Source organism: Lipophrys pholis (genome assembly GCF_963383615.2).
Source record: "Lipophrys pholis genome assembly, chromosome: 21".
NCBI lineage: Eukaryota > Metazoa > Chordata > Actinopteri > Blenniiformes > Blenniidae > Lipophrys > Lipophrys pholis.
In genome coordinates this window covers 18,602,233-18,627,378 of record NC_137649.1, presented here as the reverse complement: position 1 = coordinate 18,627,378, position 25,146 = coordinate 18,602,233, and the positions used below count along the sequence as shown (strand labels likewise).

General features: G+C 44.6%; 2 protein-coding genes across 3 annotated transcripts; one reads left to right on the top strand and one right to left on the bottom strand.

Moving 5' to 3' along the window:
• Positions 1–479: 479 nt before the first annotated feature.
• lrfn5b (leucine rich repeat and fibronectin type III domain containing 5b) lies at positions 480–11,965 on the bottom strand (the record flags this gene model as incomplete). Of its 2 annotated transcripts, XM_080490904.1 has the most annotated exons (6): positions 11,861–11,965; positions 5,835–6,751; positions 4,725–4,899; positions 3,434–3,767; positions 2,303–2,603; positions 480–2,178 (listed from the first exon to the last, which is right to left on the bottom strand). In XM_080490904.1, the coding sequence occupies exons 2-6, from the start codon at positions 6,723–6,725 to the stop codon at positions 1,483–1,485; spliced, it is 2,397 nt and encodes a 798-aa protein (XP_080347030.1). In that variant the 5' UTR covers positions 6,726–6,751; positions 11,861–11,965. The 2 variants fall into 2 exon arrangements, with proteins under 2 accessions (XP_080347030.1, XP_080347031.1); XM_080490905.1 differs by lacking the exons at positions 480–2,178; positions 2,303–2,603 and having other exon boundaries at positions 3,430–3,767; positions 11,861–11,945.
• Positions 11,966–16,681: 4,716 nt separating this feature from the next.
• On the top strand, positions 16,682–24,478 carry LOC308126177 (methylmalonate-semialdehyde/malonate-semialdehyde dehydrogenase [acylating], mitochondrial-like). The gene is made up of 12 exons (XM_080490358.1): positions 16,682–16,874; positions 17,204–17,248; positions 18,504–18,578; positions 18,963–19,124; positions 19,209–19,287; positions 20,196–20,498; positions 20,774–20,895; positions 21,162–21,351; positions 21,446–21,627; positions 22,588–22,767; positions 23,285–23,383; positions 23,495–24,478. The coding sequence occupies exons 1-12, from the start codon at positions 16,836–16,838 to the stop codon at positions 23,597–23,599; spliced, it is 1,581 nt and encodes a 526-aa protein (XP_080346484.1). The 5' UTR covers positions 16,682–16,835; the 3' UTR covers positions 23,600–24,478.
• Positions 24,479–25,146: the final 668 nt, after the last annotated feature.

Below are 25,146 nucleotides of genomic sequence, written 5' to 3'. Positions count from 1 at the left end.
GATCGTTGCAGTGACTGTAGAATTTGTCGTGCACTGGTTCCCACTGTTCAGGTTGTGTTTAACCTCTCCTGCGGCAGGTTTCTGCGGTAGCTGCCGTCCGAAGGCATCGGCCCGGTGCTGTCAGATGAGTGCGGAGATGTGCAGGCGAGAAGCGTCCCTGGTGACTAGCATGGCCTCTTTTCATCATCTGCTTCCCTTCTCTCTTTGAACAAACACAAGAGCTCTGGGCAGGGATCTGTCAGAGGTCCACAACTTGCTGAAATAGAGGAATTATGTTGCTGGTAGACTTCTTAAATCCCAAATTCATTACTTCTTCACAAGGCAGGGCTCACACGACTGAGAGTTGGGGCTTTTGTTTTGTTCTGGAAATACATCACAGATTATTAATGACTGCTCTCTAATTGTGATGGGGGGTGGGGGAGGTGGGGGGTTGGTACTTGAGCAAAATACACAAGGCAAGCTGAAAATGAGATAAATATGAGTGTGTCCCTTTTATCACTGGTTTATTTATACTGGTAAACATCAAACAGAAACAACAGCAAAATCAAGAGCAGACGTCCTCCCATTCTTGTGATTATCGCTTCTTGTACATCGACAAGTTATTTTACAATGGTTGTCACCGGCGTGACATGATAACTTCAGCTTAAGTAAAAAACATGGAAATGAACCGTTCCTCTGGAGCTCACCCACACGTAATACCAGATTACTTCTCGCACCTGTCACGCTGTTGGTGTTGGGTCAATTGTCGCTCAAATCAGCCATGACAGGAATCCTATCGGGGTTGAGTCCTTATGTAATTATGTGATAAAAATGCATCGATTCAAACCGGAGGGCAGTATTAGGCTGAGTCGACTTGTGCCACAAAAATGCTGCATTGTGCTGTGTCTGGGAGTGTGGGGATGAAAACGATGGAGCACTGTCTGTCTACTACATTCTGTTTCTACACCTCTGGGATGTAAAGCACATTCGTAATCTCCCCAAACTGCCGCCAAAGGTAATTAAGACATGTCACCATCTGTGTGTAAAGCTGGAGACAAGAATCGTGTTCAAAGTCTACAGAGATTGTATCACTTTAAGTAACAGGCAATGAGACAGAGAGTATAATAACCCCATCCCCTGTGTGATGGTTTCTTTGTTATAATACAGTATGTCCAGTTTACTGCATTCAATACCACATGAACACTTATGGTTGTACTGAGATATACAGCATCTCACACAACTGTACAGGAAATTGTTTTTATACATTGTTGTGCCTTTCATCAAATTTTGTTCAAATGTTGTCATAAAGAAGACTTTGATAGGTTATAAGGTAGAAAACAAATTCCCATTACCCTGTGTGCCTGCCTCTCCCCAGGTACATGAGAGAGTATCGCAGGTCCCTCAATAAAGAGCTCAAAAGCTCAAAACAAGGCATGAGATCCCTGTCTGCTCCATAACGGCCACAAATCCATTCCAGGTAAACAAGAGGTCTTAAACGTCCGATCATAAAGTGCTCTCCAAAAGCCACTCGGACCTGGAGAGCTTGTCCCTGGCCCGACGAATGTTTGACATGCCCTCGATCTGCGGCAGCTCCCCGCTCATCGACAGGCTGCGTTTGGAGCGCAGACTCGCCCCAGGTTTTGGGTAGGCCACGTAGCAGCGCTCCCTATATGAGTCTGCGTTCAGAGAGTGTCTGCGGTTCACCCTCACGCCCCCTGCGGGCACAGTCATGTACTGTCGAGAGGCCTGGTGTGGCCGCGAACCCCTGGGGACCGCGGTCCATTTGGTGGGCTGCCCGGGCATGGCCAGAGTGATGGCAGTGGCCATTTTAACCTCCGAGGAGTTATTCCGGTTCATGTTATCCAGCTCGACATCCGCCTGAGCTTCAGCCCGGCGAGCCTCTGAGGGTTTTGCTGGGGCGCCGGAGCGTTTCGGCCTCGGGGCGCCCGGGGAGGCCGGGTGCCAGCTGTGACTGCCAGCAGAAGTGGAAACTGTGCAATCAGGAACAGAAGGTTTTGTCGAGGCAACTACGACAGGAGGTCGCTGCTTGGCTGGTTCCGGCGGTGGCAGGGTGACTCGGAGGCAGTCCTTGTCATTCTTCTCTGGACGTAAAACCTGCTTGGAGAGGGACTTGGGAATCCCACAGCCTTGGAGCTGTCCATCACTGCTCAACGAGCGAATATCCCCCATCTCGAGTGCCTGACGTGACGAGAGACAAGTACAGGATGAATGAGCACAATGAAAGTAGACATCCATGTTTCAAAAGGAATGGAAATAACAAACAGAAACGGAACAAAAAAACGGGGAGCGGTGCCAAACTGACCTTATCTGCATCTCCTTGGTTACACACCCGGTAGCGCACAATGAGGAAGATGATAAAAGCGAGCACAGAGGCCACGATAATCCCTCCGATGATAACCACAATGGTGCCGCCGAGAAACTGGGACTGCATGAAATGGCATCTCAGGTATTGTGGCTCCGTAGTGAAGTGAACACAGCCGATCACTCGGGTGGCGGTCAGCGAGGTCACCTGGTCGTCGTAGATGGCCAGCACACACAAGTCATAGTGCGTGCCAGCTGCCAGATTGTTCACCAGGATATTCTTACTGGTTGGGGGTATCATTCTGTAAGAAGACAAAAGCCTCGTGAGGTCTGACACAGATTAGAGAGGGTTAAAATAAAGGAGACTTGAGCAAATCAGATTATCCATGTTATTGTTTTGCAGGGATAAAAATGACATGACAATCATTTATCTCTCAGGGGGCTATTTAACATCTGTCTAGGAATAATCTCCAGTGACATTTGATTTATTCTCTCCAACATGGAAACTGATAAACAGGAGCTTTCAGGAGCTGAGATTCAGGATACTGTCGTTTGCTCACACATCAGGCTTTTGCACACAACCAGTGGCTGTCTCCTGAATTCAGTCGTCGCTGTTCAAACACCAAAATTGGGTACAGACTTCGGAGTTCATGTTTAAAATGATGGGTTTGTGTGATGATCCTATCGCAGCTCTGTGATTAGCACTTAATATGGAGTGAGTGGTGGCAGAGATGAAAGAAGCTGTGTTACCCCGGCTCCTCGGATAGGCATGTGTGAAGCCTCTGATGCTTTTTGTAAAACACTGGAAGACTACTCTTTCATCTTTCTACGAGTCTAAAGCGCAGCGCGTGACATTCTTTTTTCGATTCTGTTGATTAAGCATTATCAAGGTTTTGCACATAGTAAATGATACGTTGCGTTTGGAGCAGATTAAAAAGTCGAAGAATAAGAAGTCAGATACAGTGCGTGAGTATGTTGTCCTCAAGGGATTAATCGTCACATTACAAATAGCCAGGTCCACCACTCAATGGGTACATATCTAAAGAGAAGTAAGAACTAAAAGAAGAGGTAAAATAAAACACATAGAGATGGTTGGTGCTTCACACTATTGTGGCAGGTTTCCTCTGCTTACCTGTATACCAGTGAATCATCATAGGTCCCATTGTACTGGATTTGAAACATGCGGATTCCGGGAATGCTCCTGTGGAAGTTAAACTTGACCAGAGCTGAGGTAGACGTGGCCTCAGCAATGACCACTTTCTTCTCCTGGCTTGTCTTGGCGTTGCCCAGAGGCACTCCGCCTGCCTCCGGCCCTGTCTTGGTCACTGTGGCAATATCTGATGATCCGGGGTCAGGCTCCTGCTCTGCAACTGTATTGTTGATGATATGAGGGAGCTTAGCGATGACCAGCTCCACAGTCTGCTGGGCCTCTCCGGCTGGATTTGAAGCAACGCAGGTAAAAGAACCTGTAAAAAGAAATAATGACTATAAATCTGTTTTTATTATGATATTCAAATAAAGAACATATGTCCCACGTTAATTCAGTCAACTCAATCCTAAATAGTCCGTTTGTACACATTCATCCCAATCCACACAGCCAGGCATGTGTTTCAATGAGATCTGTAGCACTCAGTGCAAAAAAAAACTGCATGCTTTAAATATGCAAAAAAAATTCATGATCATTTCTGTGGGCCACAAGATGTCTCATACTGAATGCATCCTCTCAACGGTGTAAGTACAAGATACTAAATCAGGATTTGCTTCTAAACAGTTTGTGACATTACACATCATCTTCATCATTCCAGACCCATGAAATATGATTGTCAGCAAGCACAGAGTAACGCTTCCCCTCAGCAGTTAGATGTGAAAACACCCTTCTCGTTTTAAATCTGCACAGTGATGCTCAAACAAGAAGAAAAGTACATTTTGTGAATGGAGAGGCACTTGAAGTAGATCATTCTCTGACCTACTGATGGGGATGGAGAGATTCGGGATTTCAAAATGCTTTCAAGTGTGTCTTAGAGCCCAAGGTTGTTCATGTTAGACTCGCAATTTTTCAGGCATAGATTTGAGGAGAAAAAAAAAGAAGTGCTTTTTGGGGTAAGTATCAGCTGCTGACGACACGAGGCACGAGAATGTTATCGATCCTCGTATTTCACAATGGATTTATAAGAACTGTTGTTGATGCACTGTGTTCACCCATATATATGTAAAGATTTATGAACAAATAAGTAACTAAATGCATAGAGAGGAGGTCTTTTTCCTTTTGTTGTGCCTATAATCACAAAACATCTCTTCACTCTGAACTTTGTCACAGAGAGTAGACAGACACTTGAGTCTTAAAGGCTTATGTTTAGACAAGCAAACCACTAATTTTGTTCAGTAAACAAAACACAGCACAGCCACGGGGGGTGTAAACAGACCGGAGTCCTTGACGGTGCTGATGAGGATGTCCAGCGTTCCGTCTGTGTGGACCGCGGCTCTGGAGGAGTTGGACATGAGGCGTCCATCGGGGGCGATCCAGTGGATGATGGGGTCGGGGTCGCCCCGGGCCTTACAGCGCAGAGACACACTCTGACCCTCCAGAGCCCGCAGCTCCTGAGATGGAGGGAGGAACTGCAGTCAGCAAAGAGACTTCTTCATATACAATCACCCACAGAACAAAAATTTGAAAATCTAATTAGAAACCGTAACTGCAATCTTTGCATAGCTATTATAATTATGACTTTTATTGATGTCTGAATCAGGTAAACTGGACTTAGTTGTGTGTCTTAGAAGGCGTTTTTGCCCCAGTTCATGTGAAATGTCTTCCACGACATATGAGCAAGTCCAGTTGACCTAATTCTGTTTGCATTGAGACGCCTCCTACCTGGCCAAATGAGAATATGCATATACTGATGGTGTGTTTTAAAACGTTTTCTTCCTGCAAAATGTAATCAACGGTTGTTTGTCATGATACTGAAGCAGCAGACAGAGGACAAAATTATCAATATGACAGCATATGCTAGAGTCCAAGTGAAAGTTAATTTTGTCTGCAATTATACAGAAGACCTCCGCTGAATATAAATGAGTTACTATAGCTGTGGTTATTCAGGAAGGATGTCATCAGATAATTTTGTTTGGATGCCTGAATCAAGGACTAAATCACTGTAAGCTACTGCTGTGTATTAAGAGCTTCAGTGCGGATCCATCATAAAGCTGCAAAATAGCTTTATTAGGATGATAACTGAAAATCCTACTAAAGAACTCCTCTAAAAGCGCTGCCACAGCTTGATTACACATTTTAAGTAAGTCCCCCTCCCGCCCTTTTTTTTTTAATTCAACAATAATCCGTTAGCTGAGTGGCCTGTGAAACTCCCACAACTCTTGTAACACTCCTCTGGCGCACAGGGCTAATATCTGGTGTAGCAGTCATAAAAAGCTCAAAGTGCCACCTCGGACTAACTAAGGGTGAATTGAATATCTGGCTCAGAGAGGGGAGCAGCAGCGAGTGCCTCGTCTGAACACTGAACAGCTCTGCACAGAAGGGATACCTGCGAGTGCCTGGTGATGAGAGGCGGCTCACACAGGAACTCTTCTTCTGAGACAGTCCAAAAATATCGCCCAGCGAGGTGTTGCGGCGAAGCGCAGGTCTCCAGATCATCCTCCCTCCGCAACCTCCGCAGCCAAAGCAGCTCGCAGTTACACCTCAGCGGGTTCCCTCCGAAGCTCAGAGCGAAAGACGTAGGCCCCATTATCCCAGACGTAGCCAGGACCCCCGCCCTTTGGAAGATAGGGTCCGGAGGAAGCTTCTGGAGTTTATTGGAGGTCACATCCAGTCTCTTTAGCTTCTGCAGCCCAGAGAAGGTCCCCTCTGGGATGTAACTGAGCATGTTGTGGTCCAAATTGAGGGTGTGGAGGTTTGGCATCCTCTGAATAGCCACCCACGGGGCGCCCTCCAAGTTGTTGTAGGATAAGTCGAGCTCCTCCAGCGCTGTGAGGTCATTGAAGGCCCCGATTTGGATGTGGGTGAGCTGGTTGTTGTTGAGGATGAGGTGGTGCAGCTTGGACATGCCGCTGAAGGTGTCGTTGGTGATGCGGGCGAGCCGGTTGCTGTCGAGGTGAAGAGCCCGCAGGTTCTCCAGGTCTTTGAAGGCGTGAGGCGCGATGGAGCCGATGGTGTTGCGAGAAAGGGTCAGGTCAACCAGCTTGGTCATGTTGGCAAAGTCTTTGCGCTTGATGCCGGTCACGAAATTATCCCCGAGACGCATTTCCACCGTGTGCCTGTCGATGTTCGGCGGTACAAACAGAAGCCCCTTCTTGTCGCACAGCGTAGCCAAATTGGGATTAAGCATCTGGCAGACGCAGCGTTTGGGGCAGATTTGAACTTTGTGAGCCTTCACAGCCACACCGAGGACAATCAGATACACCAGAAGTGACTCCATTTGGCTTTCAAGTCAGGTCAAAACACCTAAAAAGATAAATGCAAAGAGTCAGTTTGAGACAGACATTTAAAAAAAATAAATAAATAAATAAAAAATGCAAAGCATGAAATCTGTCATTGAATTTGTATCACCTCATTCATACATTGAGAAATCTCCCCTGCTAAAACAAATAAACTGGGGGCTTCTGCTCTGCAAGGTTAAACCTTTTCCACCAGATTTGAAACACTACCACTGTCAGCTTACAGAGAGTCCAACGTCTGAGCAGAAAGAAAACTCAGTCAAAGCCCAAACAAACACAACATTTTGTGCAATTAGACATGAAGCTATTTAGTAACCTGCAGACTTGAGAGTGAATCATCCAAGGTAATCTTGTATGATTTTTGTGACAGACTCTCTTTAAGCTGGTACTCCCCTGATCATACTTTTTTTTGATATGATAATACCAGGCCTTTTAACTTTGTGTACAGAAGGATGAAAGTCTAGACTGGCAGTCCAGGGCCTCATCAGAATTAGACCGATATCTCCCAGGATCATATCGCCAATAGGAAGGGATGATTGGGCCCAGTGCCTCAGCAAGGATGTGCTATGCCTTTCTATTGATTTTCTCTCTGCTCTCACTGCTGGTACTCTTACTTATGACACGACTGAGATGGGGGATAAGGAGGGATCCATTTGATGAATCCTGAGACATTGTCAGGGATATAGCATGTCATAAAACTGAGACTTTGGAGATCAGATCACAGCTCTGCAGGTGTCCTGTAAAAATGTACTAGAGGAAGCGTGTCATCCGTTTTCAGTATATGTAGAACCAGAAATTGTGTGTAATTTTGGTTGAACGGGCAGTACTCAGCCATCCGGGTGTCCCATTACAGCACACAGAAAGGAACACCAATCCAATGACACCTGGACAACTAGAAATCCAATACCACAACTGTAGTAAAAATACAAAGCCAGCTTTTAAATACAGAAGAGAACAGCTGATTTATGATTATAGCTTTCTGTGGTTTGCTGGTAATGCCCCTGTTGTCGACGTTGGGTCTTGGAGAGTGTGCATAAAAATCTTGCCTCAGCAAAGAGCCTGTCTGACGAGCGTCTTCATGCTTCAAAAGCTTCCATTGCACTCGAGCAGTGACACACAACTCATGTTTTAATAACCTTGACAGTATGAGGAAATCATCATAACGTAAAGAAAACAGCAGCAACGACAGGAGTGACATGTTGCCATGTGGGGGCACTTTTTTTCTTTTTTTTCTTTTTTTCCATGTGAGATTGGAAGTGAAGGAAGCCTGGTGGTATCCGCTGACAACAGTTGCATTGTGACAGCTGGGTGAAATGCATCGCACCCTGACAAGGAGGGAGAATTGAGGTCACTTTAAAAATGGTCCATAATAGCTAGTGGGGGAATGATATTATTGGAGAGAGCATGCAAGCTATGACATTTTTCATGAAAGCAGCAACCAGTAAATGTCTTTTCTCAACTCTTTTTTTTTTTTTTTCTATACGGGGACCTCTTTGCCAAATCACACATAATTTGTGGATTTTATGTTGGGCTGCAGCCTGAGCTGCTGAGAAATGGACTGTGGAATGATTATTAAATGTTTTCATGACTCCCCTAAAGACAGCTGACGACTTCACTGTCGAGCAGTGCTGCAAAGCTATGTGGAGTGTATTCCAAGTACTTGCGAGGATACCTTAATATCTACTTTATACGTCTGCGTGCGAATGTGCGTGTGGGTGCATGTGTGTGTGGCAAGGTAGTCCACTAAGTGCATTTGTGTTGGTGTGCCAACCACCTTCTGCTCTGACTCTGAATGGTACGGCCTCTGGTTGTGCAATGACTCGGACAGGACCGGCTACTTCCAGACTCGGATGGCGTTGAAGACGTGATATTGATTCACTCTGTGGAGATGAGGCTGTTTTTTTGTTATTGTTGTTGTTGTTGTTGTTGTTGCTATAAACTCGGGCCGAACGTGAAGAGAATAGTTGCAATGGTAATCCCAACAAAATCCATCCTGCGAGGACAAAAGGACTGCCCCTCGTTGGGGAGACGGTGCAGGAAATGTCTGTTAATGTCGCCCTAATTTGCATTTAATTATGGGTGTTCCACAGAGATTTGCATAACAGGTTGCAGCCATCAGGTACATGAACAAATAAGTAGATAATCAATCAATGCATTCATCAATCACACACTTCATCTTTAAATGCCACACACACCCCCACACACACAAAATCATTATCTTCCAGGTTGTGCTGCTCATTATACTGATGCGGCTTGGGAGGGCCACCAATAAAACAAATAAACATGAAAACAGATGATCTATTGATGTATTAACAATAATCTCCGTGTTGGTCAATCAAATGTTCGTTTACTACCTCTGAGCTGGTCTCTTCACCCTCAGAGAACGGAGGAGACTGACAGTACACACCCACACATGCACACCAGTGGGTGGATTTGTGCCTAATAGAGGTAGCTCACTACACAACAACCCCCAGCTATAGAGGCAAATTCATGTGCGGCAGCAGCAGCAGCAGCAGCGGCAAACTGTAGGAGAGGATATCTATGGTCTCCCTGGGGTAGCATTCTCCAAGAAAAGCCTTATGCAGCACACTGCATGCCAATCGGCCGGTGAGGTCATGGGGGATATGTTTTCAGATGGTCTAACTCATGCTGGAGCTCATGTGAGAAAGCCTCTGCAATCCACATTTGGGCAGGAAATCAGGGAAAGCAGCCCTGCGAGGGGAAGTTAATGAGATGAAGTCTGCTTTTGCCTTCACGCAGGTCGACACCACGGCACACGACAGCGTCTCAGAGGCATCTCACCTGGGCTGTTTGGGAAAAGGCGGTCGGACGTCTGCAACTGCCAAAATAAAGCTCTGTTGTGTGGAGAGGGGGTAAACTAATGCTGAAACTCAGTGGTGGTGAAAAAAAACCAAAAAGTATCGACGAAGCAGTGAAACAGGTCCTCAGCCCGCCTGCTTTATGAGACCAAATTGAACTGCAGCATCTGCTGAAGTGGATCACATTTTGACTGAGCTGGTAGAAATTCTATTTTGTCGGGTAAATGCTTGTGCAGTCCAAACCCAAACATCCTGACCAAAAACATTGATGCTGTCATTGTCATGGACTGTCTACCTATAACACAGGGGGGGGGGGGGGGGGGGGGGGGGGGGGGGTTTGTTGGGTTTTTTGTGAATGTGGTATGAGCTGTGACATCCTTTTCTTAACAGTGTCTGCCAATGTTAGAATGTGATAGCTCTTGGGTGACAGCCTTGATGCCATGGCAACACAGAAAAACTTCAGTTTTGGGTGAGATGTAATCAGTGGCTGATTTTCAGATAACCTAATAATATTTAGAGTTAAGACTCTTCTCTGGCGGGAAGGACCTTGACAATTCAGCGGTTCTGGTTGAAGGCCAATGCAGGGGCCATTGGATCATTTATGGCACAGTGGTGACGATGGGGAGATTGTACACTCACCTAATTTTGTGTTGTTTGGATTATTACCCTTTTTCCAATCTCGTGCCTAATAAAAAGCTAAGTCACTTGACGTGAAATCAGATGCAGCTGAAATTATCTTTGAGGCAGAAGAGGTTATATATGTGTGTGAATGCGAGTGTGCGAGTGTTTGTGTGTGCGCGCGTGCATGTGCATGTGCGCCGGGGGATAGCATACTAAGCAGACCCCACTGCATCAATAGAAGTGCTGTTCATCAGCATTTACATCTCCCCCCCCTTGTAATTCTCAGTGTGTGTTTTATTTCTTTTTCTATTCACACCGAATCACAAGAAAAGCAGCGTTACCTTGATGTGCTGTTTATCTCGTGGCTCGGGCATCAATATCATAATTTTACTTGTGGCTGAGGACTTGTGCTGAACTAGGTGATAGGGTTAGGGTTAGGGTTAATACTGTAAATTCTGAATACTGTATTTAGATGTGAATTCTTGCACTGTTGTGACGTGACGGCCTTATGACTTGGGATTTTCTTCTGAGAGGAAGAAAGCCAAAGGATCCATCCTTGAATGCCAATACAGCCTTCTTGAGTAATTATTCCGCACTATATTGACCAGCCAGTCATATTCCAATATCTCGGTATGGTAAGTGTAAAACCACATCTAAAACTATAAAGGCACTTTTATTCATCCTATGTGGACCAGATATGTGCATACACAAGTATTGGCCAGCCATATCCGAGTTTTAAAACCCTAATTCAGCGAAATCATGCGCATTTATCTTTGCAAAGGGTAGAAATTTGGGTCACCGAATGTGAAGCTGGCCCGCGGAACCGCCTCAGAGCCCAGGAATCACACATCACTCCTCTGGCATCATGTGAAAGGTAGCCGAGCACCAACAGTGAGTACATTCACACAGCAGCAATGAGCAAATAGAAGCAGCAAAATGAGGCGTGGGCCTGGTTTCACTGGTGTAGCAGTTACAATGGTGCCTCGGGCACTCATGAATAATAAGATATCTGATAACTAATGCTAGACATAAAGACAGGACCATTACACCTCATCCTTCATGAACATCAGCAGGACCACATCGCCACCTATCCTCCTCCATCACCTGGCAACATGCCCCTCTCCAAACAGACACTACCTATTATCATTTTTTACTTAGGTTAATTTACACTCCATCAAGGCTCAATGATTGATGTACAATTTGCATATCGGCCTGGTTTTAAACAGCAGGCTGTCCTATCAGTGGATGCTCTGGGCTGATTATTTAAATAAAGCACAATTAAACACAGATATGTCTCTAGCATCTGAAATCCATTTTTCTCTGCACACATCTGAGAGCTGGCTGAAAAATGAGAACATGAGCCATGATTCTCAGCTTTACCTGTAGGGAGGGGGGGGGGGGGGTAAGCAACACAGGATGCAGCCAAGTATACTAGAAACCAACATTGCTTGCCAATTGGAGAGGGTTTTTTTGACCTTGCGGTGCAGGTCCTGGGCTGGTGGGTTACAGCCACAACCCCTTTCACAAGGGAAAACCTGAGCCCATTCAGATGGGTCCTGCGAGAACTACTTCAAGTCAATATTTTACCTCCTGAAAGCCCCCCTCCCCCCTCCCCCCCTAAAGAGTTCAGGGGCTGCGATTCACACCGATCCCAACCTGTGAAATGTTGAATTTACCTTGCAGATGAAACATCAAGTCAAAGGGAGGTGGGTATGAGCACATTTCCTCCCGGGGGGGCTGAGAGCATACTGACAGACCACCAAAAAAAAAAAAAAAAAAAAAAAAAAAAAAATGGGACCGACGGATCCTCTTGGAGATAATTCAGGTGTCCTGAAAACACGCGTCTTGGTTGTTATAACATGTGAGGGCCTGCGAAACCCGCGATGTCCTTCACGAAATCCATAACCGGCAGATAAAGGACGATCCTTCCTCGATCGCCTCACACCAGCGAAATGTCACGCGCTTCTTCTTTCTTTCTTGTTAAATTCCCGTCGTAAGAAAAGGATGTTGCGATGCAGCCTGGAGGGTCCCGGTGTGGCTGCGAGGAGGCTGCAGCTGTGCGGGATCGCCTCTACTGCGCATCCGCCCGTGTGTGCGCGCGCGTGAGAGATTGTGTGTGTGTGTGTGTGTGTGTGTGTGTGTGTGTGTGTGTGTGTGTGTGTGTGTGTGTGTGTGTGTGTGTGTGTGTGTGTGTGTGTGTGTGTGAGAGAGAGAGAGAGAGAGAGAGAGAGAGTGTGTGTGTGTGAACACCTCCACCAGAGAAAACGCCTTTGTAGCGACAGGCTGCTTTAATATCTCCAGCGCGGTGAGTGACTGCCTGGTGCCGCGCTGAATCCGGCCAGATGTTCGTATCGCTTTCAGGGGGTTGTGCCGGCGACGCAGGGCTCAGTGCGAGTTAATCCAGATTGACTGAAAGGTTGCTGCCATAATATAGCCACCCCACCCCCCTCTCCTGCCCCCGGACTACTGTCAACCACCGACCCGGCTCCATTTCTGACCAGAGGTGCTGTGCTCGGAATGGTAATCGGTGCGCTCGGAGCTGCACAGAGACCATTTGTGTGCACAGACAGATGCAGTGCCTCCCTCCCAGCCTATCTCACGGGCTGGCATCATTTATTCATGTAGATTGAACTCCACTGCACGAAAATGCAGTGGACCAATAATATTCTCCAAGAATGTTTAAAAAAAAAAAAGAAGAAAAATCAGAAAAGCTCAGATCTGGACCGACAGTAACTGAACTGGGCTTTCAGATGCTTGCTATTTGGATCAAAGCTTCTGCAGGTACATCGGGTCTGGGTGAAGCCAAATTTAGCAGCCTATAGCTGAACATTCCTGCATGCATTACATAGATTATTGGCAAGAAAGTGTTGAGTTGGCGAAAAACAGAAATGGCTTGTGTTCCCTCTGGGTCCGCTTGGCACTGGACCCAACCACTATCTGATTCAATGATCCTTTGGTCTTTTGTGCAAGTTGGCGAAGTATCCCATATGTGAACATGTTTATTACAGTATATGGCAATGCCTTTAAGGGGAGGGTGTGTTTTCTTCTCTCTCCTTACTCTTAGGAAAACGGTGGCCCATACCTCCCCCAGGCCACTCAGCACTTTGAAATAGGTGACTATTGTCATCCAGAGAATTACCCCAGCAGATCAATAACTCCATCCAGTTACATCCACTTTAGATCAATATAAATAGTCTAAGTGTTTTAGGCATTCATAGTATTCCAGAGCTGGAAGGACAAAAGCTCTTTGAACAGCTGATCATGTACCAGCTGACAGACACATAAAAAAATAGTTGCAGTCAGTCTGTGTTGTTTCACTCTCTTGGTGTGGAATCACCCAGTAATCACATTTTTCAGCGATTCATCTTTGGAGGAAAGAAGACATGCTTACAGGCGGTGGAATAACAATGCAGAATGTTTATTTGCCAATCACAACAGCGACAAAATACCAGCATTTTGCTGGTGGGATGTGTTAATGTCAAAGCTCCACTGTGTGACCCATTGTGTGAGTGTCCCATCGAAGTCATTATGTACTGACGCTCAGTGACGTGGACCGACGCTGACAGGCCCTGGGTTTCGTTGTGCTCCTTTCCTGGTGTGATTCAGATCGGGTTCTCGCTCTCTCTCGGTCTGACGCATGTCATCCAGAAACTGCTGCCAGGTGAGGTTGTCCGCCTGAACACCCGTGCGACCCTTCCTCTCTAGGAAGAGGCCCATGGTGTCCCGCTGGGGGTCAGCGATGCTGCGACTCCACGGGACCTCTGCCATCCCCAGCAGCTCGCGCACACAAGCAGAGATGACCTGCAGAGTGCACAGCGCGATTCAGTCCCATGATGATAAAGACTGTTCACATTTTCAAACCTTGTTTATTAAGTAAATCCTACTGATAAGTGAGTCTTTCAACAGCTTTCTTGCATAAGAAGCACAAAGAATGAGTCAGACTCCAAAAAGAAACACATGAATGGGCTTAAAGTTTAAAAACAAAATAAACATGAACCAGAGAGAATATGAACACACCTTTACTAAATCAGTCTCCTGACCCTTCATTATCAACTTGCACTCACTAAAGAATCTCGTTTGATGTTGTGACAGAGTGAAGCAGACTGATGCATAAAGGCATTCTTTGCCAATTTAGCTGTGACCTCAGGGAGACGACGAGAGAAAACAGTGACTGTAACTGTAAACAGCATATATGTGATGGAACAGATCTGAAGTGTTTCTGCTGGCAGTGATGCTCGGGTAAAATACACAACTTTAATTGGCTGTGATGCTGAAAATAAATGTGCGAGTGCGAAACACCATGTGCTAAAGTAGAAAAAAAAAAGAACCTATTTTTTTGATTATTGATAAATCTCCACAATAGTGAAGGGCAGTGAACATCTTAGTTTCATCGATTTAAATTGCAAGGTACCCCTTAAAACTCAGGAAGTGCCTCATAGTGTAAATAAAGACAATGCAGAATCAAAGATATATTAACAATTATAAACCAATGACTAACAACCATAGGAATAAAAGTGAGCATTACATAAAGAGGAATTGTGCCTGCACAACATCTCCAGGCAGGGAGTTACATAAAAAACCCTGGTCACCTTCAGTGAAAATGGTTCTGCTATAGGATCTCAAGTGGCAAACAGACTCTATATGGAGCCAGCGGATCGCAGATACAGGCGAGATCCAGACCAATCAAGCCAGTGAAAAACAAGAAGTGACATCTTGAAATCAATTGCATCGCTCCAACGTAACAAGTGAAGGGCGGCAAGGATTGCTATCATGTGGTCACTTCTCCGGCACGTTAAAAGCCTGACAGTGGCGTTTTGACTCATATCCAATCTTTGAACGTGTTCCCTGCTGATACCAGCTTAAAGTACAGTGCAATAGAGTGAAAAGAAAGAAAAAGAGGTGAAAATGTGAGTCGCAAAATGTGACTGATACTTTAGTCACTTACGACATTATAGAAAAACTCAAAGAATTAACATTTTCTCCAAGTACTGTTGGCTGCAGGAATGAATATTCAAGCATTATAGAGGATTGATTAAGGAGCCACAATGATTCCGGCGTACGGGGCCATACTGTATCATCACAGGTCAGAGAAGTTAAAAATATACAGACGAGCAACATTATGATGAAAAGTAATAATGATCTCTACATGAAGCCCCCGGCGAGCTCAGTTGGTAGAGCATGAGACTGGAAACCTCAAGGTAGTGGGTTCATGTCCTTCGCCGGGCACCACCTTCCCGTGGGCTCACCACCTGCAGGAAAGGTTCTTTCGGCCACCCCCGCGACCCGGAAACAGATAAGCGGGAGAAAATGGATTGATGGATCTCTACATGAACAGATTGAGTTACGTTCAAATGAACTGATTGGCATTCATTAAGAAGTAATGGTTGAGTCTTTCATCATAAACTGTTACTAATAAAGCTTTAAAATGAGGGGTCATTAAACCTGAAAGGGTGGGTGGTAGACAGCAAATAACAGCTGACTGTTTTGTGTTTGGACTCTCTGAAATACAGCTTGTTGAAAACCAATAGGGAAAGCAATGTGGAGGATGTTTGGGCAAATATTAAACCACTTACCAAGCAGTAAACAAAATAAAATGAACTGAGGGAAAAAAAGATTGTTTCAGAATCAGATCATAGGATTAGTTTGAGCAATAGGCAAAGCCATCGTTAAGGATGTTCCGGTACCACTCAGCTTGTTGAAACTTCCTTGAACGCTGTGGGAGCGGCTTTTGTTTGATATGTAAACAAGCATACTTAAAAACATAAATCTCCTCTGAAGGTTGGAATAAAAAAAAATAAATAAAAGTAGGAGTTTCTGCCTTGTCTTGATACCTGCATGTCTTTAAAATGTGTGACTCCCAGTCTTGGCAAGGAAGCACAATTGACATAAATGAGCTTTCTCCCAGTGATGTAGTTCTCCGTGAAACATGCCTGCAACAGAAAAGCATAATGAGGAAACGACTTTCTTGCAGGCTGACAGCCACTTATTTTTTGCGTTTTGTTGGAACTGACTTTGTATTGTGGGAATCCTATAGACTCAATCCATCTCGCAACCTCATGACGATCCCACTGAAGGAACTCCATGTTGAACGTAGCCATGTTGCCATGGAAACCCTTACCTGCCACAAAGCGTTAATAAGAATGTCCTTCAAGATCCACAATAACCTTTAGGCCATTTAGAAAATCTACGTATTGAATAATAACTACACAGAAAGCGTCGAGTTTTATTAAGACAATAATTGGACATTTAAGTGCTGAAGTCCACCCAAAAAATTTGATTTTGAGAGATTAGTCAATTTACTGAAGCGACTTCTGTTTTGCTGGACGAGTCAGCCAATCAGCGCCCTGTGATTAAGGGCGGGTGGCTCTATGGGCGTCGTGATTGGTTTCCAAATGAACAAGTTCCACCCATCAGGACCGGAAACAACCAATCGGGACGCGCACAAATAAAGCAGATTAACAAATGATATGGATAGTGGCGTGTTGGTGGTGACCCACGTCTTTACTGTATTGTAAATCGTACAAACGCGCAGCAGCGTGTCCTCTGGAACACTTGCGATAGCTCAACTTCTCTCCACTTTGGTGTGTGTGTGTGGTGGGTCGGTTGAAGGGCTTTGGAGCAGAAAAAACAAAAGACAACTGACACTCCACAATGGCAGCACTTCTCATCCGGTCATTAAGAAGCACAAAGGTAAAACAAGCAACAAACTTTTGTTCTACAAAACTGCTCATTTTACTTCACGCTTATGCAACTCCACACGGCTAACGAGCCGTTAGCTAGCAAAGTGGCTACATGCGCGCTGCACATCGTCCACTCTTTCTTTTTAAGACATTTATTATTCATGTTAAAGTTTCAAAAAAAAAAAAATATCAATAGCAGAGGACGTGCTTGCATCAACAGTAGTGACAGTGGACAAGTGGAGCTGTCACACGTGCCTCCTGGACTGAGTTAGGTGGCGCTTGCTTTGTGTTGAATAGGAATCAGAAGAGATTAATGTTGTGGTGTTTTATTTCTTGCAGCCCCTTCAGCTGGGTCGCGTGTGCTTCTCCTCCTCCTCCTCAGTGGTAAGAGTCGCTCACTCTTGCTTGTGTAACTGAGCTGCGAATGGATGTCACGTGTACAACGCAACGTCTTGTGGTCCTGTTTAAAGTGTCTCACTTAGTCGCATTATCAACTTAACTTGATTGCCACCAATGATACTTGCCTTACACGTCTCTATAAAAAGACCTATGTTGTTTTTACTGGAACAGATGTTCATCTGCCTCGACACTTCAAATGAAGCCAATCACACATTCATTTCTTTGCCTTGCATTTCGTCTCTTTGAATGCTGTGAAATGTCAGAAGTGTTTCTGTTGTTATGTGTTCCTATGTTATTTTTAGCTTAAGGAAAGAACAAGCAATCCATATTGTGTACTGGCACAGTCAGTCTTGCTTGCTGAGAACTGGAGCCTATTTAACATTGAACAAGGTTATAATCTGAATAAGGTTTCTGTATGTCATGTGGCTGATGCAATAAAACAAAATCCATAATGAAATGCCTCGCCAGGAATTGAACCTGAGACCTCCTGCTTTGAATTTAAATAACTATAACCTGCTCCACGACTCCCTTACCTAACAATTACATAATTTCCAGCCTGTGTCTTTTGTAGTTTACCTTCACCAACAATTGTTGGGGTAAAGGTTATGTTTTTGTCCGCATTTCTTTCTTTCTTTATTTGTATGTATTTTACACACTTTGCGCAGAAACTAGTCAACCGAATTGCATGAACTCTTCAGGGATGATTTGTCATCATCCAAGGATCCAATGGATTCGATTTTAGGATCGAACAGCTCCTGGAAAGGTGACTTTTGTTAACACTTCAAACAAATCCCAAAAAGTTGGGTCACCTTGGGCGACTGCGACAAAATGTTCCATACTAAACAGATGGGAGAGGTACCTCATAAAGGTGGTCAAAGGAGATCAGTGTCGGTTGCCATGGAGAATCTGAGTCCATAAATAATCCTTATACTGTATTCTTTACACATTGCATTAAAATAATTTTTTTGTTTTTTTTTATCAGGTTTTGGCCAAATGTTTCATTATTTTTTAAATGGCTGCTGCTTCTTTTGAAGCTGAAAATGAGAGATTACTGTAATGTAGTCGTTAGTACTGATCCAGCATAAGTAGTAGGTCTGGGTTCCTTTCTGTGTGGTCATTTTATTTCATATATATAGTCTGAAAAGCTTCACAGTGTTGTAATGACAGATGTCCCAAATGAACTTAGAATGATGCCAGCAGCCAGTCAGGGATTTGATCATATGCTTTTGTGATCCTCTAGCCCACCACCAAGCTGTTCATTGATGGCAAGTTTGTTGAGTCCAGCACGTCCGAGTGGCTCGACATCCCCAACCCTGTAAGTACTCACAGATAACTGCACTCAGGCTGGAGGAACACGATCTGGCTGGCACTTTGTTGTAGCTGGTGAATATTAGAAAGGAGAAAAGTAAAAAAAAAATTCCCCCTTTCTCATAACCACATGTATACTATAAAGAAATCGGGATAGGCTCCACGGTATTTCTTGTTTTTATGTCCCCTAAAAGCTCTGCCTGGTGTACAGCTATCAAATTTAATGCTGAGTGAGCAATTAAAGCATGGACAACTGTCCATTAACTTTCATCACATCAAATGTCTAACCTGTAAAAGATGAACAAAGCAAATATGTTGGTCATAATGTTAATGGAATAAAGTACATGTCATAATGGGCTCCCTTGCTCTCGGTCTGTCTCCTGCTCCTCAGGCCACCAATGAAGTGGTGGGACGAGTTCCCAAAGCCACCCAGGAGGAGATGCTGGCAGCGGCGGACTCCTGCACCAGAGCCTTCCACTCCTGGTCCGAGACCTCCATCCTCAGCCGGCAGCAGATATTCCTGCGCTACCAGCAGCTCATCAAGGACAACATCGTAGGAAACCTGTTGCTCGCCCACATTCCTTCAGTCACTGATGTTCTTGGACGTGCTCTCATTTTCACCCCTCTGATATTTCAGAAAGAATTGGCGAGGCTGATCACCCTGGAGCAGGGCAAAACCCTCGCCGATGCAGAGGGGGATGTCTTTAGAGGACTGCGTAAGTAACTGCTTGGCTTCTGGTGGTGCTATTAGGTTTTCAGATCCTGATTGGATTAAAGTGCTGCTGAATGCATAGCAGAGAGCAGGAGCCCCTGTTGAAATAATTGTCCACAGTATATTTAAGTGTACTGTTGAACTCATTTTGGAAAATCGACACTTAAATAGTTTCTCATAAGGAAATTTTTTTTTTTTAAGTCTTTAGTCATAAGCAACAAGAACTCCACAGTCGTGATGCTGTGCAGCAATATTCCGTCCTGAAAAAGTAGCTGCCTGGTTTATTCCTCTTCTTTCTGTCTAGTGCTTTCCAGGCTGTGCTTTTAGCTGCATACTATATTAAGATAATTATGCAGTTCCTCTCACTGAGGTGCACTTGTTCACTTTGGCAGCCTCACATCAACAGGAATCATGTTGAGAAATTAAAAGAGCTGCGCACACTCACAAAACGAAAGATGATGTATTTTGCTTATTACTAGATGGAGCTGCCAAATATATGTTTTTTTTGTTTTGTTTTTCCAAATGATTTAATACTTGGTGCAGAGCCCAGTGCTTGGGGTGTTCATATTCCTCGAGCGTGCTCGCTTTTCTTTTCTATTATCAGCTGAAAGACAGGCTACATCTGCAGGTGTACTGCCAGCAGTGGGGATTTCTTACAGCACTGAGGCTAATGATGCTTGAAGTTTTCACAAGTTTTATTACAGAATACACGTGAAATGACACTGATAGGTTTTTCAGATTTTTTTTATTTTTTTTTATTCTTGAGTAAAAGACTCAAGTAGAAACTTTATAATTAAATTGCAATTCAAACACAAAATCGTCTGGTTCTTTAAATAGACAAGATGTTGACAATGGAATGCCAGATGTGTTTATTTAAAGACTCAAATCCCTTGTCCTCCCTTCATGTCTCAGAGGTGGTGGAGCACGCCTGCAGCATTACGTCCCTCATGCTGGGCGAGACCTTGCCCTCCATCACCAAGGACATGGACACTTACACATACCGCCTGCCCATCGGCGTGTGCGCTGGCATCGCCCCGTTCAACTTCCCCGCCATGATTCCTCTCTGGATGTTCCCCATCGGAATGGTGTGTGGCAACACCTACCTGATGAAGCCCTCGGAGCGGGTCCCGGGCTGCACCATGCTTCTGGCCAAATTGCTCCAGGACGCCGGCGCTCCAGATGGCACGCTTAACATCATCCACGGGCAGCACGCAGGTAAGAGAGTGTGTGTGTGCGTGTGTGTCTCTCTCTATATCATTCAGGACTACACAGTCTGTGTGTGTGAGATAAACAGAGAAAAGTCCAAGGAGGTTTTTGAACACTAATCATATACCCCCAGGCAATATGTAGATAGCACATTTCCATATGTGCCGCTGGTATTTGTAAGTCATTTGCAGGTGTTTGAAGCAGAAGGATTCAGATCCGCGGATCAGTGCACTTGTGTTTTCATCCAAAGGTGCCTTTTGTTTTGTTTTGTGACTTTGTTGCAGCGGTGAATTTCATCTGCGACCATCCCACCATCAAAGCCATCAGCTTTGTGGGATCCAACCAGGCTGGAGAGTACATCTACGAGCGCGGCTCCAAGAACGGCAAGAGAGTGCAGTCCAACATGGTACTGCTTGAAACGGCACCAAATACACCGCTCGTACATTTGGGAACTCATTATTCTCATTCCTGTGATGACCTACATATCGAAATCGCTCCTCTTGTTGTGGATGAGAAACGTGCGAGGGCAGATTCTGGCGGTTCAGTGGCTGTCTTGTCAATCTCTGTGAGGTTTTTGGCGTACGCCATTAGCGCTGCGCTGCCTCTGATGTCCTACGGTCTCTTGGAGAGAAATCCTACTGAGTAGTTCTGTCCTACATTTTTCCATTTCAGGGTGCCAAGAACCACGGTGTGGTGATGCCCGATGCCAACAAAGAGAACACCATCAACCAGCTGGTGGGCGCCGCCTTCGGAGCAGCTGGCCAGCGCTGCATGGCTCTCTCCACTGCTATTTTCGTCGGGGAGTCTCGCGATTGGCTGCCAGAGCTGGTGGAGCGCTCCAGGTCTCTGCGCGTTAATGCGGGTAGGTTCATCTATAACTATGTCCACTCTGCAACGACTTTTGTGAGATTTGTTTGTAACACGACGATGAAAAGCATTTATCGTTGTGCTTTAAGGCGATCAGCCCGGAGCGGATGTGGGTCCGTTGATCTCTCCTGAGGCCAAGACCCGGGTGGAGTCTCTGATCCAGGCGGGGGTGGACGAAGGTGCCAAGCTGCTGCTGGATGGGAGAAATGTCAACGTCAAAGGATACGAGAACGGAAACTTTGTGGGGCCCACCATCATCAGCAATGTTTCGGTGAGACGCAGTTTGGAACTTTGACACCGTATTTTTGATAATATGATATTGATTATACAGATTCTCTTTCCGCATTTCGAATCCAGTCATGACGTTCATGAAAGAGGGAAGAAAAAAAAAAGCAATTCAGTATCTATTGAAGCTCGTTGTGAACTCTGTACAAAATGTTAACTTTCGATGCTGTAAAAGAAATTCCCTCTGGGATTCATAAAGTATTTCTATTCTAATTCTCCAATTAGTGTTACAATTTTACAAACATGGCACAAAGTTCAATTATGCTCATTAGAAATATTTTCTCTTATCTTTAGGCAAGTTGTCTGATTTCAACATACCTTTCTTTACACTTTTCGAGTTGGAAGAAGTAATTTGAAACATGCAAAAAAAAGGTAAAAAGGCCAAATTGCCTGAAGAGAAGAAAAGAAAAAATACGTCAGAAAGTTTTCTGGACTCCTTCTTTAAGGGCCTGTTTCTGACATCTGCCACTGGACTCGTCTCTCGACACTTAAAGTTGCTCCGTCCAAATCCAACCTGCCCGGTAGATCCTTGTGTCACGGCTCTGCTGCTCATCCCTCAAATGCATATTCCTTACAAGTGTCCATTAAATAAGGGGGGAAATAAGTAGTGTTTATGACGGTATACTTTGCATTGTCAAAAACATTATTACAGCAAAAATGTTTCCCAAATGTTTTCTGGGAACAAGGAACCCAGCAGAGATGTGTGTGACTTCCTAGATTTGTACGCTTAATAAAAGGCTGTTTGGCTTTGATTCCCCTGCATATAAATCTACAGACATAAACATGGCTGTTAATGTATAAAACCGTGGCCTGGGAAGTGCAGCCTCCCCCACACATGGAGGTTTCTGGTTGTGAGCGCCGAACATTTTTAGCAAAATGTTCGGCGTGTTCTCACCGACATGGATCCAGCGGTCCCCTCTGAACACGGTCCCGTTTTCTTCCTCAGCCCAACATGACCTGTTACAAAGAGGAGATCTTCGGGCCGGTGCTCGTCGTCCTCGAGGCGGACAGTCTCGACGAAGCCATTTCTCTAATCAACAACAACCCTTACGGCAACGGCACCGCCATCTTCACCACCAACGGTGCCACCGCGCGCAAATACACACACGAGGTGGACGTCGGCCAGGTGAGAGGGAGAGCGTTTCAAAAACACCTGATACAAGGGCACGGGGCGTGACTTTGGTGTTATTTTTATCTACTTTTTTCAAATCTCCAGGCAATCAGCTGGGTGAGATGTGGAGTAAACCATTTTGTGTGGGAGGTGTTTTTGTTTCAGAGGGAAGAAAGTTCACGAGAAGTGAGAATATTTATTGGACTGAAGTCAATGGTTCATGCTGCCAGATATCACCTGCCAGTATATTACAGAAAGAGAGTCTCCAGGAGCCAGTTAGTGGTGGATTTATTTTACTCCACATCATACAGTCAAGTCCATGGGTATTTTGACATTGAGGCAATTTTGAGCATTTAAAGAACCTTAAATGTCTTTGGCAGATATCTATTCTGTGTTGTTTTTGTGTATCATCTTGGTTTTTCTCTTCGGTTTTCTGAAAGCTATGTAGGCTATACTTGGATACTTGCTTTGTTGTTTTTTTTTACACCTGCAGACAATAACGTTTCCTCAATGCGTGTTTGCGTTTGTGCAGATTGGCGTGAACGTACCTATCCCTGTTCCACTTCCCATGTTCTCCTTCACCGGCTCCAGAGGTTCATTCAGGGGCGATACCAACTTTTATGGCAAACAGGTGAATAAACATTTACACATCATGTCTCCGGCCACCAGAATAGTCTGTGTTTGAATGTTTAACGTCCACCGGGCTGCTCTTTGAGGCTTCTGTTATCGGTCTGTCCACCAGGGCATCCAGTTCTACACCCAGATCAAGACTGTGACGTCACAGTGGAAGGCCGAGGACGCCACCATAACCAGCCCGGCTGTTACCATGCCGACCATGGGACGCTAAGTTCAGAGCCTCCGTCCTTATCGTCAGTGACTTCTTACATGCCTTAATGAAGCAAAAGGAGGTGTTTGAATGAAGGTCACGTGTCCTTTTCACTGCTGAGAAACAGGATTATTAGTGTAGTTTGTTTAAACTCTCAACACTCTGGACACAAAACTCACTTTACAGCTGAAGGAGATGAACTGGGCTAACTCTGTGATTGGTGCCGAGAATCTCTTTAATGACTTTGCTGTTTGTTTGTTTTTCCTTTTTTTTGTGCCTGTTTTTCTCCAGCTCATTTCCTGTATTGATCCGGGGGATCATGAGTTAATTATGGTCAGTCATTTTCATAATCCACAGAGTGCTCTGGCATCACATTTCTTTAAATCCCACTGGAGAAGCTACAAGGACCAGGGATTTTTTTTTTCCTTCTGCTGAGCATCAGCATCCTCCGTCATCCCTTGAGTTACAGTACAGTTTATTGGATATTAGGTAATATGTGAATGGAAGGAAAGTCACCACAACATGGACACAACCATGTTGTGACTACACTGAAACTATTAATAGTTGTTTCTCTTCCTTTTGAAGGTTTTCTGTATCCTACTGTTAGTATGTTTACGTCTTATGTGTGTGTCTGGTAGAAATTCACAGTTTTGTATTGTCCATGAACGGTATACAAGTTGCTGTGTTTTTAAATGACATGTATGAGACAATTTGATGTTCTCAATTGACCGTTATATTGGAATTTATGAGATGGGGGGGGGGATTTAGTTACAGTATAAAACTGCACATGTTTTTTTTTTTTCCCAAGACTTGGAGCGACATTCAACCTGATCCTCTCGACACTCCTAAGGAACATTTGAGACTGTTACTTGATGCTTGAATAAAAACATTGTGATTTGACTCACTTGAATTGTGAGCTCTGTTAAAGTGGTATTGTGTTCTTCTAACAAGTTTATATTTTCTTCCTCCTACAGTAAGCCAACTGATAGGAGTTCAATGAGGAGATGTAGATATTCTATAGTGGCACATTTAAAAAAAAAAAAAGACTACATTGGAAAAGTTAACTTTCCCCATTAATGTAGTAAAATGTTCATATATATGCTATAGGCTATAGCTTAATCAAAGGACTGTGTGTCTAATTTTGATCAACAGGCATACATTTAATATGTTCTCTTTTAAATATTTAGTGGCTACTCAGGGATTCTATTTTACAATGATTGGCCACAGCAAGTCATTGCAATTTACACTTCACTTTGCTATTAATTTATTTTGATACCCACCCTGCCAAAACCGTGGTCAAGTTCGGGACTTCAATCAAGGGCTAAGACAGGAGGACATTTTCACTTTGAAATAAACAACATTTGGATTGATTTCAAATGAAATCAAGCACAAGTGTGCTCAAAATGACCACAACTATGAAGCCAATTACCTGCACTTATTAATGTTTGGAAACTGAAAAGTGAGACGTCAAGCCTTCACAAACCATTGCGTCTTCATATGTGCATTATGTCTTTGTACATATGTACTGAGCTCCTCAGGGGGAACGTACGTAAACATATAGTTCCTCC